The 16243-nt window shown below is 38.4% G+C and overlaps 1 protein-coding gene across 1 annotated transcript; it reads left to right on the forward strand.

The window, feature by feature from the left end:
• The first annotated feature begins 166 nt into the window (after positions 1–166).
• Positions 167–15352, forward strand: LOC140145493 (uncharacterized). The gene is made up of 8 exons (XM_072167205.1): positions 167–381; positions 8265–8358; positions 8832–9027; positions 9733–9836; positions 10471–10638; positions 11402–11524; positions 12854–12991; positions 14478–15352. Exons 1-8 carry the CDS (start codon positions 290–292, stop codon positions 14604–14606), a joined length of 1044 nt encoding a protein of 347 aa, XP_072023306.1. The 5' UTR covers positions 167–289; the 3' UTR covers positions 14607–15352.
• Positions 15353–16243: the final 891 nt, after the last annotated feature.

Raw genomic sequence — 16243 nt, forward strand, 5'->3', positions numbered from 1 at the left:
TTGCAACAAAATTGTTTTCTCAACCCCACAAATACTTCTAACATCACACTCTCTACACAAATTATGGCAAGAGACGTTAGAGATGAGAGTATAGTTCGTTTCTCAAATTTCGTTCACAAACTATGTAACATGTAATAGTTGAATTAAAAGACGTAAACGCTATGTAATATATGTACAAATTTAACCAAAAGCAAGAAGAGCTCGTCGTACATGAAAATTTACGACGAATTTTAATATTTGGTTATAACTGCAAATTTCGGGCTTCAGTTTTCAAACAGTAATGTAGAAAATGCCCCACAAAATGAAACTTGAATTTGAATGCATGTGGAAGAAGGTGTTAACGGAAAAGTTCAATGTCATCGCAGTTGGGAAACTATTCCGGTAAGTTTAGTTGATGATTATTGATGATGATGAGATTGTAGATACGGCTTAATTTAAGGTACATATTTCGAGGTAGTCACGATTATCGCACTTTCAGTTTCCCACGCGTTTGAACGGGAATTGGATTGCGTACTTTTTCGATGTCTAGTGAGCGAATTTTTTCAATATTTTGAGAAAATGATGTCAAATTTTCTATTCTGTATTGTTTGGTAATAATGTCTTTTGCCAATAGTATGTTTAAAGTTGTAATTTTGTGTTTTTGATCGCAAAGATCGGATATTTTCGGTCCCGATTCGAATTCTGAACCCTTCGCAAGGGTGCCGATTTCGGCAGAACTTTGACGATAATTTTGCCTTTTTGGACACTAAAATGCTTTTGATCCTTAATTTTGTTTCAACCGAGTCTTAAATTAGCAAGCACAATACGGTTGGTACCACTTTTATATACATTGATGAAATTTTAAAGATTTTTTTTCAAGTTTCTAACCGGCGAATCGTTAAGTGTGTATTTCCCATTGACATCCAAAATGGGAAATACGAGTCTGATGGACATAGGAACGGCGTCCATGAGACTCGGCGAGTCTAATTTCGAGGTGCATAACAGACACAAAATTTGTGTCATAACAAACACCAAATTGGTGTCGATGACCTGACATGCATGCATTCTTTTGTGATGGTCTTTCAATTTGTGCCGAGTGTCCTTGGCAGACTTGACTATGCTTCAGTGGTCATGAAAGGATTCAATAGATAACCTCTGCCCCACTAATCCCCAGCTATTGTCTGAAATTGCACCTCGGAAGATATATTATAACAACTCAGTCCCTCAAATGATAGTCATATAACGACCAAAAGATAAATGACTGACTATCATTGAGGACTGAGTTCCGCAGTCTAATGAGATTGATAGGCATACCAATAATGAATAATTAGGTATGCCAGTAGACTGCGGAACTCAGTCCTCAATGATAGTCAGTCATTTATCTTTTGGTCGTTATATGACTATCATTTCAGGACTGAGTTGTTATGATATATCTTCCGAGGAGCAATTTCAGACAATAGCTGGGGATTAGTGGGGCAGAGGTTGATATTGATTGTTGCGCTGAGAGGCTGCACTCATTCTGTGCTCTGTGAATTATCATCTTTTTAACAGGCACAAGGCTCAAATCTGACAAGTTTTTGCCATCATCTTGTCTGATTAACATCATAGATACTGCTGAACCAAATTTTTTGATATGATTCTGCCAGAATTTTCCACAATTTGAGGATTTTGTTGCTGGATTTGACTGTCTTATGTGTACAGAAGTATTAGGATCTCTACTTGCAGTTCAACATGCATGTAGTTATTTTTGGAATATTGACTTCTACAGTTTATTTCTTGACTGCTAATCACGTTGTTATGATGGAGGTGCCAACTCAAGTACCCACTTATTCCAGGGATTGTTTACTACAGATAAATGAAACTGTGAAACTGGACAAGAGGTTGAATCACCTTCCAAGTGGTGTCTTTCAGACCCTTTGCTCAATGGATTTGTTAGGTGTGAAGCCAACCAGAAGGGGTAAAAAAGGTGGACAGAAACAGAAACTTAAAGCACTTAAACAAACCAATGAGTTTGGAAATTGCCTCTCAGTATTTTCATTTTTTTGTCAGTCTGTAAAAACCAAGACTACTAAAGGAATCATGACCGATCTCTTAATTGAACATCAAATGGACGTTTTGCCCTTCAGGAGACATGGGTAAGCGATGATGGCAGCGATGATTTTTACGTCAAATCACTTAGCGCTGTGCCCGGCTATGACATTTTTAATGTTCCACGTAGCGGTGGTGACCCCCATGGAGGTATCGCAATACTCTACAAAAAGAACATGAAAATCGTATCAAAAACCGTCAACTCTAGCATTTCCAGCTTCGAAAGTTGTGAAATAGTTTTCTCTATGGTATCCAAGTGTTTGACTCTATTTGTAATCTATAGACCTCATCCATCAGGACTATTTTTTGAGGAAATCGCTGAAGTTCTACAAGATCTTGCCATGGCAAAGGGTGACCTGCTTGTTGTTGGTGACTTGAATATTCATCTGATGTGCCAGAGGACTCAGAAACTCATGCGTTTCATGGACATCATTGAGCCTCTTGGCCTTGAGCAACATGTTGTTGGACCGACCCACAACCGCGGGTCACACGTTAGATGTTGCTATATCACGTGAAGCAGATGAGACTTTGAAAGATGTTAAAGTATTGGATCGAATATCTGACCATAGCCTCATTGCATGCTACTTGGATTATTCAAAACCAAAGCCAACAAAACAAACTGTAACAGCTAGAAACCTTAGATCTATTGAGATTCAGGATCTCCATGAGGACATTATGATTTGGCAGACTGTTCCACCTCCAATGTTTGCAACATGGTTGAAAACTATAATCACGTACTCACTGATCTTTTGGATGAATATGCTCCTGCTACTACAAAGACTGTGACCCTTCGTTCACGGCAACCATGGTTTTCAGACTCTCTGCATCAAGCCAAATGTGATCGCAGAAAAGCAGAACACAAATGGCACAACAGCGGTTCCTTGATTGACTTTGAAGAATTCAAGCGTGTTAGAAACAGCTATAACAACCAGCTGTACAAGGCAAAGAGTGACTACTTCAACAACAAGATCTTGAATGTGGAAATGATTCCAAGAATCTATTTCATCATTAATGACATTCTTCATAATAAGAAAACATCAAAGTTACCTGATCACAGGTGTCCTCGACGGTTAGCTGAAGAGTTTTCTTCATTCTTCATGTCTAAGATCCAGAAGATCAGAGATAGTTTCCCTGTAATCGCATCTGCAGTTTCGGATCAAGTCGGTGATGCTGCAACTTGTCCCCCTTGGGATACGTTTACTCAAGTGTCTGAGAGTGACATTTCTGAGATTATTTCAAAGTCACCAAGTCCAACTTGTCTCCTTGACCCAATACCATCGCGGCTTATTAAGCAGCTTCAGGACTCTCTCTTGCCAGTGATAACATCGATTGTTAATGCCTCGCTCAGCTCAGGTGTTATGCCAGACTCTTTCAAATCTGCTGTTGTCATACCATTACTGAAAAAGCCTGGATTAGACCCCAATGTACTGAAAAACTATCGGCCAGTGAGCAATTTGGCTTACTTGTCCAAGGTACTTGAGAGGGCTGTCGCAAAACAGCTTACTGACCATATGAGTCTAAATAACCTCCATGAGTCGCGGCAAGCAGCTTACAAGCGCTTCCACAGCACTGAGACAACTCTGCTGAAGATTCACAATGACATTATGTGGACTATGGAGAAGAAGGGCATTACCATCCTCATCCTTCTTGATCTTAGCGCCGCTTTTGACGTTATCGACCATGATGTCCTTTTCACCCGCATGGAACTTTTGCTTGGAATTCACGGTGTGCCACTCCGGTGGTTCAAATCCTATTTGGCTGCAAGGACACAAAGAGTTCATATTGATGGCAGTTTTCTGCTCCTCGAGACCTCTGTTATGGTGTTCCACAAGGATCATGTCTTGGTCCACAACTATTTCTTGTTTATATGCTTCCGCTAGGTAACATCATTAGAAAGCATGGTATGGAGCTCCAAATGTACGCGGATGATACTCAAATTTATGTTTCAATCTGCCCGGTCACACCTAGTGGCGTTGTTCATACAGTTTGTAGAATTGAGGCCTGTGTCGCGAAGTTCATGAGTGGATGGTAGCCAATTATCTCAAGTTAAACGCGGAGAAAACGGAAGTATTGTTACTTGGGTTTCGAGCACAACTTGCCAAGATCAATCTTTCCAGCATGAATGTTGCTGGTGTTAATGTCACCATTAAATCGGACCCCATCAAAAATCTGGGCGCCATGTTTGACACTGGAATGACAATGTCGGCTCAAGTATCTAGTGTGATCAAAACTGCCAACTATCATCTTGTGAACATTGGACGTGCTCGGAAATTACTCACTGAAGATGCAACTAAAATGGCTATTCATTCACTAGTGACATCCCGCCTTGACTATTGCAATAGTCTGTTGGTGGGAATAAGTAAAAAACTGCAAAACAAACTCCAAAATGTCCAGCTTAACATCAGCAAGGCTGATTTTCAAAAAACGCAAGTTTGACTCCATCACCCCAGAACTCATAAACGAACTCCACTGGCTTCCCATCAAACAACGCATTGACTTCAAAATTCTCTCTTGTTTATAAAGCACTTCACGGTCAAACTCCATCAGACATCATTGATATGCTTCAAATTGCGTGTTACGCAAAGGCAGCTTAGATCATCATGCTCAGATGGTACCTCTCTTTTTGAACCAAGAACGCAATGTGTTTCTTTTGGTGACCGAGCTTTTGCTGCCTATGCTCCCAGATTGTGGAACAAACTACCAGGTCAAATCAAAATTGTACTTTTGAACAGTTTAAGAAGCTCCTGAAGAGCCACCTTTTTCAGGATGCTTATCAGCAGTAGTTCTTTTGAGCTAATGAGCGCCGTTGAACATTTTGTAATGATTTTGGCGCAAGGACATAAATGTAACTGATTGATTGATTGATTGATTCCTTTCATGACCACTGAAGCATGCCATAGACCTAGCCTAGACTAGAGTCTGAGTAGTCAAGTCTGCCAGGGACACTGAGCACAAATTGAAAGACCATGCATGTCAACTCTCGACAAAAGAATGCATGCATGTCAAAGGTCATACGACACCAATTTGGTGTTTGTTATGCTCCTCGAAATTAGTACCTTAAGTTAAGGTCTATGTCTGGTAATGGTATGCCAGGTGAATTTGCCATCAAACTGCATCATTTTATATATCAAATTAAAGTCCTTGAGTATAGTAAGAATTCCAATTGAATGAACACAGCTCAACAGCTGTACTCGATACAACCGCAATCGTATATCGCGTATTTCAAACTACAACACGAACGCATAACCTTGGATACAATGCTAACCAATCACGAGTGCGTTGGCAAGGTTGGATTCACTAACGCGTTATAATTACTCACACACAGTCGCACACGCTGGCGTACATCGTGCGGTGTACGCAAAAAAATCGTCGCGCTATTGATAGCTGCGTTCGTTCAATCGGAATTCTCACTATATGTGAGCATTCCTTACCTGAGCATGCGCAATATTCAGCCTCTCTCAGCACAGGAAATCGCACACCCGGCGCCAGTTTGGAAATTCATTACCGGTAGTAAATTTTACGGCGATGTTTTTGAAAAACATTTTGGGGGAATTAGATCGAGTCAGAAACAGTTCCAAAGCTTACAAGGTTAAACTTGATCATAACCCGTAAGAGGTCAGATGATTCGCATGTGGTCACGGCAAATTTTGGCGACTTTCTAGTGGGTTTGAAAGTGACGATTTCGATCTAATTTTTTTCGGAAATTACTCTCCAAATATCTAAATTACGGAGTTGAGCGGTAAGTTAAATGGATCACGCGGTAAATAAAGGTAGTTTTTTGTACATAGAAATGTTTGGTTTGATGAGATTGGATGGATGCCTTGCCCAAAAAGTGAGTGAACTGGGGACTTCGTGTAGTACGAATTCGGCGACTTTTGCCAGTGAGTGAACATGTTTAACCCGCATGCATGGTTTGCGATACTAATTGAATGGGCTCATGCTGTGGATGCTGGGATAGATTCTCATTCTGTGCCGACTACAGAGTCGGGGAAGAACTTCCCCGCACACAGGCCGTTTTTGGCCATTTTCCTATTTGATTTTTAAATGTTCAAATTGATGGGGGGACGACTCTATCAAAAATCAACTATGGTCTAGTCTACCTTCAACTCAAATTGTGGATGAAGGTAAAAAAGTGCTGTTACTTAATCCTTGATACAGAAGTTCTCATACAGTGACTAATCTATATTTCATCAAATAAATTTGTTTCAAATGGATCACTATGGTGAACAATGATGCATTACTTCAGAATTTCAGAAAACACATTTGCCCATAACTTTGCCAATTTTTTGTCTGACCCCTCATTGTTTAAGTTAAATAATCACCTTTTAAAAAAAACAGTTTCTTTGTGAGATATCCTACGTGAAAATTGTACGATCCTCCCTAACATAGTGGAGAGTAGTATTTGGTAAAAATGTGTTCTAACTGCTAAATTGTATTTCAAAATTACAAGGGGAATGCACAACCTCGCTACTTAAGGAAAATATCAACCAATCACAAGCCAGACACTATTTCAAATAAAGAGTTGGGCCGCTGTCGCTGGACACATAGACTACTCCGTAGTCCACTTGTCCATTGTGCATACTCTGGTTATTGCATCTAAGCTTAAAACTCTGATTTAATTTGTGCACAATTGATAGATTTTCACAACTGATCTTTTCAGTCACCGTACCCCTTCTGTTTGTTAGCTTCCCAAGTGGACTACTGACTTTGGATTGCGGTTTGCATGCTTAACACGGCTGTCTATGGATGAGATTGTCAGATTTCTGGCCTACTAAAATTGGCCATGATGTAATGCATCTTTAAATGGATCTGGCTTGTGATTGGTTGCCCAAATCTCGTTGGTTTAAATCCTCCGGGCACCTGCCATTTACCATTAATAACTACATGGTACACAACTATGCGGCCTTTGTGTTGGCGGGAACATTAAACTCCCAGTACAGGTGCATGAGCACGTCTTGTACCATGCTTGTACTTCCAAGCTTTGTGCGTGCGGTTAAATTGGATTGATAAACAAGTATGATTGACAGTGTGTGTGTTAGGGACTTTGCCCGATCAAAGTCCCGTTTAAAATGCAATGTCCATAGTCGATTTTTAACCTGGACTTTCGCGATTAATAAACTGGTAGATTCTAAAATCAGAATTGTTCAGTAATGAAGTGCCAATATAATTATGACATTATGATATGCTGCATTCAATAATATAAGCCTACGTATACTTAACTTTTACTGTCACTAATATTAAACTTTTTCATAACAATTTTATACTAGTATTTTGATGTAATAAATCAGGGTTGGACTTTTGACCGGTCAAAACCTGTTTTGTCCACAAAGCGGTTAAAACCAGGTTTAAACCGGTCAAAACCGGACAAAACTGGTCAAATCTGGTCAAAACCTTATTTGTATTCAAGAGTTAAATGAAGTTGATGTATCATGTATACCTATAACATAACTATAATCACTACAATGAGGGCTGTGAGCAGTGGGGTATATTTTACATGTACATGAAACATTGATAAGAAATATTTTGGAACTATAAAAATTGTAACCTGTTATTGTACATTGGTAGTCCTTTGGAAGATTTACACCAAATAACTTAGTCTCAACATGGACATGTTAATAAGAAAACTAAAACCAATGGGGGGAAACATTGCTTTTAAAGTTGTGATAATTAGGTTAATGGATTTAAACTCTAGCATAGCCAGTACATGGAGTAAACAAAAAGTAATGTTACAGCCTAACAGTGATATCAATTTGTTTGTTTGTTGCACTTGTATGATACTGGCAACATTTTTGAGTATTTGTATTAAAATAAATGTCAAGTGAGGTAAATTTTCAGTCTTTTTCCTTTATTTTATTTGATTTTGTAGCATCAAAATGGTTTTGACCAGTTTTGACCACTTTTTAGCGGTCAAAACTAGGCGGTTTAAACCTGGTTTTAACCGGTTTAAACCATGGGGTTTAAACCGGGGCGGTTTTAACCGGCCAACCCTGCAATAAATATCAGTATAATTTCGAGTTCAACTGAATCCTTTCATCATGATTAATGACATGTTTTATTTATCAAAAATCGACTATGGCATAGTCTACTGGACACATGCCACTTGATGAGTGCTGCTTGTACAGATCTTACTAGTGAGTATGAATTACCGTATATTATAATCCTGACATTTGTAATTTTGTATGCATAATTATTTCTAGGCAAACAACTGGAGGACTTGTGGTTGGTTGTGAGGATGGTGTGATCAGGTTATATCATCTTCCTGCAAGTAGTAACGTTGATGCACAGTTACAGGTAAGATGCCCCTTGACGGTTGACCTCAACATCCTTCAGGTCGCCGTAAGACAATTTTTTTTAGATTTCCAGAAATGGTTAAATTTCCTCAATGAAATTCTTTATTTCCTGGAATATCAGTGTCATATATATGATTATGGAGTTTGTCGCTTATTCAGAGCAAATATGGTATTTTTGTGAATGCTCAATTCAAGGCATGGCTAATGCACCACTGGTGGGTGTTCTTGTTCAAAATTTTCTCAATTTGCCAAAGATTTTAGGAAAAGATGTTTAAAACGCTGGTAATTTTGACTTTTGGTATAACAATGGGTCCATTTTTCTTCTAAAATAAATTGGTGTAGCCATGGGTTCACTTTGCATTAATCAGCAGCAACTTAAATGTGAGATGGTAAAGCATTCCAATCAAGTGCACCATGATAGAAAAATATTTTAATATTGAAAACAAAATCCTCTTTTCTGTATTTTGTACATAGTTGAAACTTTGCTTGGAAACAAAAGGCGGTCCATTGCAGTCATTGGTACTTGATGATGTTACAAAGTTTGGCTCAACTGATGTGATATCAGGAGACTCAAGAGGAACTGTCACTATATTCTGCAATGGTCAGATTCTTAACAGGCAGAGTGTCTCTGGATATAGCGTTAATTGCCTACAGGTGGACAAAAATGCAAGTAAGTATTCAATGTTAATTTGTTCATCGCTATGCTGCAGTGTGGGGACTGGAAACAATGATTGAACATTTATATAAATTTTAAATAAACTCAAAATCCTATCAATACACATCATCAGGTGTATCGCATACTGACAGATGTGAAAAATCCGGTGGATTCAATGTGATGGATGTCAATCGGAAATTGATCCAAGAAATGAGCATCGGCAATGTTGGGTAGGTGAATTGTTTTTCAAAAAATGAACAAATGATCAATATCTGATGCTATGGATCCACCCAGTTTTTCACACTTTTCAGTATATGATGCACAACGATATGTACGTAATGCAACATGCTTCAAATTGATCAGTTCTAACCCTGCCAAGAGGAAAGGAGATTCTGTAATTTGGGACCTTTCGGCCAAGGAACAAACCTTTGGTCTCATATTTATCCTATTAATTGCAGTATTATATGTTTGTGTTACTATGTGATCATAAACATTTGATATTATCAAATAGTTATAAGTTATACTGAAATAAAAAAGATAACATAGTAATATGTATTACCTACTTCAATAGAATGTATATTTCATATTGTACAATGTATTCTATTATGTTTTCCATGTGTTCTGCAGCACCCTGGATTAGATTTATTTCTAGATAAATGGTGCTTTTTAAATGCTTATTTCTATTTCTGCATAAGTTGTATATTTTGTTATTTTTAACAGCTGGCAACCTGAGTATAGTATGTGGAGATAGTGGTGGAAACCTGAATGCTCTGTTACCCTACAGTCAAGTCTGGAAATGTCAACTTGGTGCTGACAGTGCACAGGTAAGGCAAACGTATGTCATACAATTGACCTCATCTGTGTTTCCAGAAATCCTTTGCAAAAGAAATGCATCACCAATACTATTATTGATGCTACTATGCATGATCAAAGCATGGGGAATGATGCAGATTTTAAAATGCCAGTGCTGAGGTTGCACACTGGCATTTATGATGTAGCAAATGATTTTGAGAATTACCAAAATGGTTTATTGTGAAAGTCAAATATTCATCTTTTGAGAAACAGGTTCATCGATTGAAAAGGTAGCCCTTGTCAGTGTAAAAATGAGAATGACATGAACTGGAGTTTTTCCTTCCAGAAAATATGTGCATTGTTTGAGCCTGATTTCAAGCCCTGTAATGGATGGGACAGGTGCTTGCCATGAAGGGCTTGGTGCTGACATTTGTGTGCTTGTAAACCCATTGTTAATGAAGTAATGGATATCACTGGGGAAAGGAATGCCAGAATTTCTGAAAAAATATATAAATGAGCAAGCAAATGAATTTGTGTGTGAATGAATGAGTATGACTAAACATACTAACTGAAACAGAATATACTAAAGAGAACTAAAAATGAAATGTAAATATAGACAAAAGATCAAATCCAACCAATAACAACATATTTCTATCTCTACTCTAGGCTGCAACCAAGTCACCATCTGTCAAATGTCTTTTAGCTGCTACATTAGCAAGTTCATCAGGTCAAGCATCCAATTATGTGTTAGCAGGAGATGACTGCAAGATGCTACATTTTCTGCAGCAAGGAACCACTGTGCACAGAATACAGACACCTGCTGTGGTGACAGCTGTAAGTATAGCAGTATGTTATAAACCTGGCATTAGGGTACAGTATTGCGGGGTGATAAACAAAGTCAATCTGTAAATACATAGAGCAAGGTCCCTTTAGGAACAAGGGACATGCTCCATGCAGCTATTTGCTTAGTTTGCATAATATGCATAGTTTTCAAGAAATTCATGGAAATCTGAAAGTTCAAAAAGTTCTGAAATTCAAAAATTGCTCAGAAAATTATTTTAAGGTGAAGCCAGTGACAGCTCTGCAAGTGTAAACGGTAGCAAAGAGAGCCTTTGCAGGTTTGAAAGGCCCAAACTTGGGATCTTTCAGAGGCTGTGACCCTGTACCCAACAGCCATTATGCGTTCCGCCTGCTGCGCTCTATTTTTCAACAATTTCAAAAGTTCACAAAATATCAAGATATTTTGACGGACTCCACTGCCATCTCTGCATATGAAGCCCCTGTAATGCAATTTATTTCTTTATTAGAGCTGTTTTTAACAATGAAAATGAACAATGTTGTATCGTTTTCCTTAAAAATCCTAGGGACATTGACCTGATGAAAGCATAAAATCTTAGAAGAAAAACAAAAAAATATGCCAGAAATCAAGCATGCCATTTTCCCTGTTTTACAATTTAATAAGGTTTTTATTTTTTTAATTTATTTCTTTATTTATTTGTGATTCATTTACTTTCTACTTTTTTCCCTTTATTTCCTTCCCATGTGTTCTGTATTATTCTGTGTTTTTTAACTCTTTCATCATCTTTCCTTGCATTAGATGTGTTGTGGTCAGTGGCTGACCAAGGATGAAGTAGATGTTGCTGATACAAGACCAGGAGTAGTCAGCCAAGTTGCCCTGGGTGGTCATGATGGCTCTGTGTACATTATGAGCAATTTTCAGGCAAGTATCAGGTGCATTGGTGTTCGCCAACAAACGAGGACACACATGATTTTTCACATTTAGACCGTGGACCTAACTGCAAATGAGGATTTGATTTGATTTGACTTGAGGTCGCCAATAGGCCACAATTACATGTACAATCTATTTGAGAGATATGTCCGTAACTGTGCATTGAAAATACAGGCCTCGGTTGGTAGGCACATTTTGTACTGCATATTATACACAAAAAATCTGCCACTTTGGTCCTCAGTATGCCAATTAAACATCTTTTCAGACGTCCTCATTTTGATAGATATACACTCAGTCCGTGATTGCATGTATGGGGTGGGGAGTATTTGTATCTGTATATGAATAGTGCATTTACATGGCAAGACACACATGAGAAATCACTGTGTATATAACACATAGGAATTGTATCCTTCACGCTTATTAGATGGTGTTATTAGATCGAAAATAGCATAGAAGCGCATTATAGCGGGAATTTGAAGTTGGGTCTGAGGGTAAAAATTGATCAGTCTTATCATCTTTTGTCAGTTGGCAATAGGGTCGTAAAAACTCAAATGTAAAACTCTGCATTTTGGTTGTGTGTAGGGGTGTCTGTGTATATTTTTCCCATCTATAGGGGAAATTAGTGTGTGCTTTTCACCCCAAACGAACTTTGTGACAACCGAGGTCATCCCCAGTAGTCAAACTTTCAAAGCATAACCTCGCTACTCTAAATATGCCAAAAAATTGACTTTTTACAACCCGGGACCTCTAGGAGTAGTGTTGAAGTCCTTGATATTAAACTGTAAAAAATATCAGCAGAAAGTCCCCATTCAGGGGAAAAAATTGAACTGTGTGTTTTTGTCCCTTATGGCCAAGAATTGCCCCCGGTTAACACACAGTGCTTAATGAGTGTGGGACTGTGCATGTTTATTAACACCAGCAAACAAGGACACATATGACTTGTATTTATCTACAGTTTCTGCCAAAGAAGAACGACAGCTGTTATGTCGTTCATTAACAGGGTGTTCACGTCAATCTCCCGTTCTTCTCTGAAATAGCAAGTTCAGGATAAAACTACTGTATTCAGTGTTATTTTCACGATTTTGGTGTTTTTGGAAATTGTGCGAGTTGTTTATTTCACGGAATTTATGTTTGTGTTAAGTAATTTTATATAAAAAATGTCTTTTCGTGTGTTGTTATTTTCGTGCCTGGATATCCACTCGCAAAATTCGTGAAAATAAAACCCTCGCGAAAATAACAGTGTATACAGTACTCATTTTGTTCTAAAGTTAAATACCAGGCATCATGTTCTAATAATTTATTTCTCCCTTTATTGTTTAGGTTCATGTTATCCAGTATTGCAATGTCCTTCTACCAATCACCCAGTTGTCACGGTTACCATCAATACATGGAGACGATCTTGACTTGCTTCTAGTAGCTGGACACTTCAGCTCAGTGTTTCTATATCATGCTAAACAGGTATGTTTACATTGCGTACTAGATTGTTTGAAAAATCTACGAGTTGGCATAAGGGCCTACATTCTTAGAAATAATGGTTCCTTATTGCAAATGGTCCCCCTTCTACCCCGTACAATGTTGGCATGTCTAATATGCTCATCTTCACCATATCTTCTCCCCCACTGGGTTTGGTGGGGAAAGGGGAGGGGGTATGCATAATATGAACATTGAGACAACACTCTCATAATTCTTAGTTTGCAGTGACTCATTTGATGTGTGTGCAATACTAAGAAGAACATGGGAATTACAATGGGTGTTCGAACACATTTTTCTGGGATTGTAGGATGAGACCACTTTCACCCTAGTGTAGAACCAGAATGTGATGCCTTTTAGCAAACTTTTATTGAAGGTGGTTTTAATACTACTACTTTGTTATATATTATGCATTGTAGACAGGGTCTTAGCTAGCCACCTGTCTGGCCGGCATTTTAGATGGGGAGTTTGCTCCTGGGACAGGTAAAATTAATGCCTTTGACAGGTGTTATATTATAAATTGTATGTTTTGAGAAGCTAATTGACCTTTTTAGTAGACCCAATTTGTAGAACAAGGCCATATCAGCACATATTTGAACTCTTTGAACCCCCAATGGGCTATTGAGGTCTGGTATATTTTAAAGGTCAAATTAGGACAGGCAATTTTATTCAAATGACGGGCAACCCTCAATTTCTAGCTAAGACCCTGATTGTAGATATTAGCTCAAACATGCCCTTCTATCAGGCCATAGTAATGTTTGAATATTCATAGAATGACCCTTGAATTGATATGTTGGGTACAAAAACTCATACCCACAAACTTGGTGTCAAATTGTGAGTGAGGATTGTTTAATGAAGATTATTGAACTCTGTGAAGAGTTACTGACCAACTTTTTCTGGGATGTAACCCCATTTCTTGAAAAACCACTTGCTACCCTATGTCAAAGTCATGTCACATGTCCCAGTAATTTCTTGGGTAGTCTACATGTAGTCTCCTCAGCTGAAAGCATGATTCAATTGCTCCACACAAACCGTTTGCATATTGTAACATTGACACTGTTTCTGAACGACTATATGAGTATATTACAAAAACAGATAGATTCGGGAGCTCGCTCTTGTGTACATCTGCGTTTAATGGACATAAGACTCCACATGATCATGATTCATAACGGTAACAGGCTTGTTACAAGTTGTGCTTGATAAAGCGTGGGAAAGGTTTTAGCCAATCAAAAAGGACTTGTGATGTTATCATTGACAGACGGTTTGAGTGAGCAGAATCAAATTAGCAGCGGTGGAGACTATGGGTAGTCTCGTATTAGCAACTCAATGTATTTAACATTTTGGTTAGTCACCTATAGTTTTAATGACCATATCTCAAAAATTTGTTCATAAAAAGAAGTGTTTTGCATTCGGCACAAGCATACACATGCATGCTATATAATGATTCAAATTATTTTTCTCTCTTTTATTGCAGTTAATCTGCAAGTGTGAAGTGCCAGACTGGGTAAATACTATGACTGTTGCTGATATTGACCATGATGGAAATGAAGAAGTTATTGTAGGCTGTCAAGATCAGACTATATGTGCACTCAAGCTCAGATGATGACTCATGTCAAAATCTAGTATTTTTACCAGCTCTGTATATGGTAGTAGTACTTGTAGAAGTCTGCATTAATGACATACTGGTCAAGTTTGTGTACTTGGGTGGGCTTACAGTACAATCCTATTTCATTTATCTGACCATGATGAGACCCAGGGATGGTACCCTGCACTGGCTGCATCAAGTGATGAATATGGATAAGAGAATTGTGTGTCATTTACTTGGGACAGGAGGCTGAAATCAATGATAATTTGCATCTTTAAACTTGGGTGATACCAAGGTTTGTGCAAGTAAGGGGGTGTGTTCACTAGTAGCACAACACATTACATGCAGACTACAAATAAGCACACACTTTAAATCGCTTATGGCGGAATAATCGGAGGTTCACTTTTCTACCCCCATAAGTGACATGAAAACATGGTGAGTCCCTTCTCTACAGTACAAGCCAGCCCATCACCTATAATAAAAGTCACAATTAAATAAATTTCGGTGTTTTATATAGCGCCTTTTCCGGATCTTAGAGGGATCAAAGCGCTGTAATTTCGCTGCCATGGTGGATCATCACAATCAGATCGCATCAACTAGGCTGGTTGCAGCCGAACTTGGCACAAACCTATCCGCACTTGTAACATCCACCAATTATCTATGCAGCTCCCCAAATTCCATTGGGTGACGGATGGTTTTGATAGCCAAACAACTAATCACCAATTTTTGAAAGCAGGAGGAAACCGGAGATCCCGGAGAAAACCTGCGAGAGCGAGCATGGAATCGGGATAAACCAAGTGCACATGAGTCCTTGGGCAAGCGCCGGCTTGAACCCGGGACCTCAGTGGTGCAAGCGAGGAACTACCGCTCGCTAACTCGCCCCCACAATTAAAGATAATAGTTCACATCTGAAGTGTGCTTGTGGTTAGTTTTTCATCTTCAAACATAAAGCTATCTCAAAAGTAACAGGAAACTTTCCTGTCTGAAGGCATCATATCAATTATGCCTAAAATAATTATTTTTACCTTGTAAAACTACCTACATTGTCCGCCATTTTCTGTGATTCCTTTTCTCAGACAAAGCACTAGATGAATCAACCTCCCTTTTGTGTGCTACTAACCAATCACAGGCCATGGGGGGTTTTATTAACTGGATCACCAGATGGAAAACTTATTTCTTTATATTTGACCATTATTATGTAACAGTTGATGGTTATGAACTTAAATTATTAAAAGATTAAACCATCACAGTACGAAAGAATGACTATGAGAAGCAAAGTTCAATGTCAAAGTGTTTTTTGTTTGTTTTATTCATTATGCTCAGTCTAGCTGCCACGTAGGCGGGTGGGCGGTACATGCCATCAAATACCAGCAGCCTACACATTGATTAAAAGCTCACAGAGTGACAAAAATAAAATATCATGCATGAGTGATACAAAAATACCAATATAGTAATCCAGTGATTTGTTACTGCAGTGGTTAGTGTTTGATTGATTATGATAGGTGCATTTATTCCTGTGAAGTGTGGGTCAGAAAATGTAGAATATCACAACCACAATCACAAATACATGTACATAGGCACTACAATTATTAAGTATTGTCTTAGCTGCATTGTAGCACTCACTGGAGTTATGCACAAAACAGGTGGTAGTATAA

This window comes from Amphiura filiformis, unplaced genomic scaffold (assembly GCF_039555335.1).
Source record: "Amphiura filiformis unplaced genomic scaffold, Afil_fr2py scaffold_329, whole genome shotgun sequence".
Taxonomy (NCBI): Eukaryota; Metazoa; Echinodermata; class Ophiuroidea; order Amphilepidida; family Amphiuridae; genus Amphiura; species Amphiura filiformis.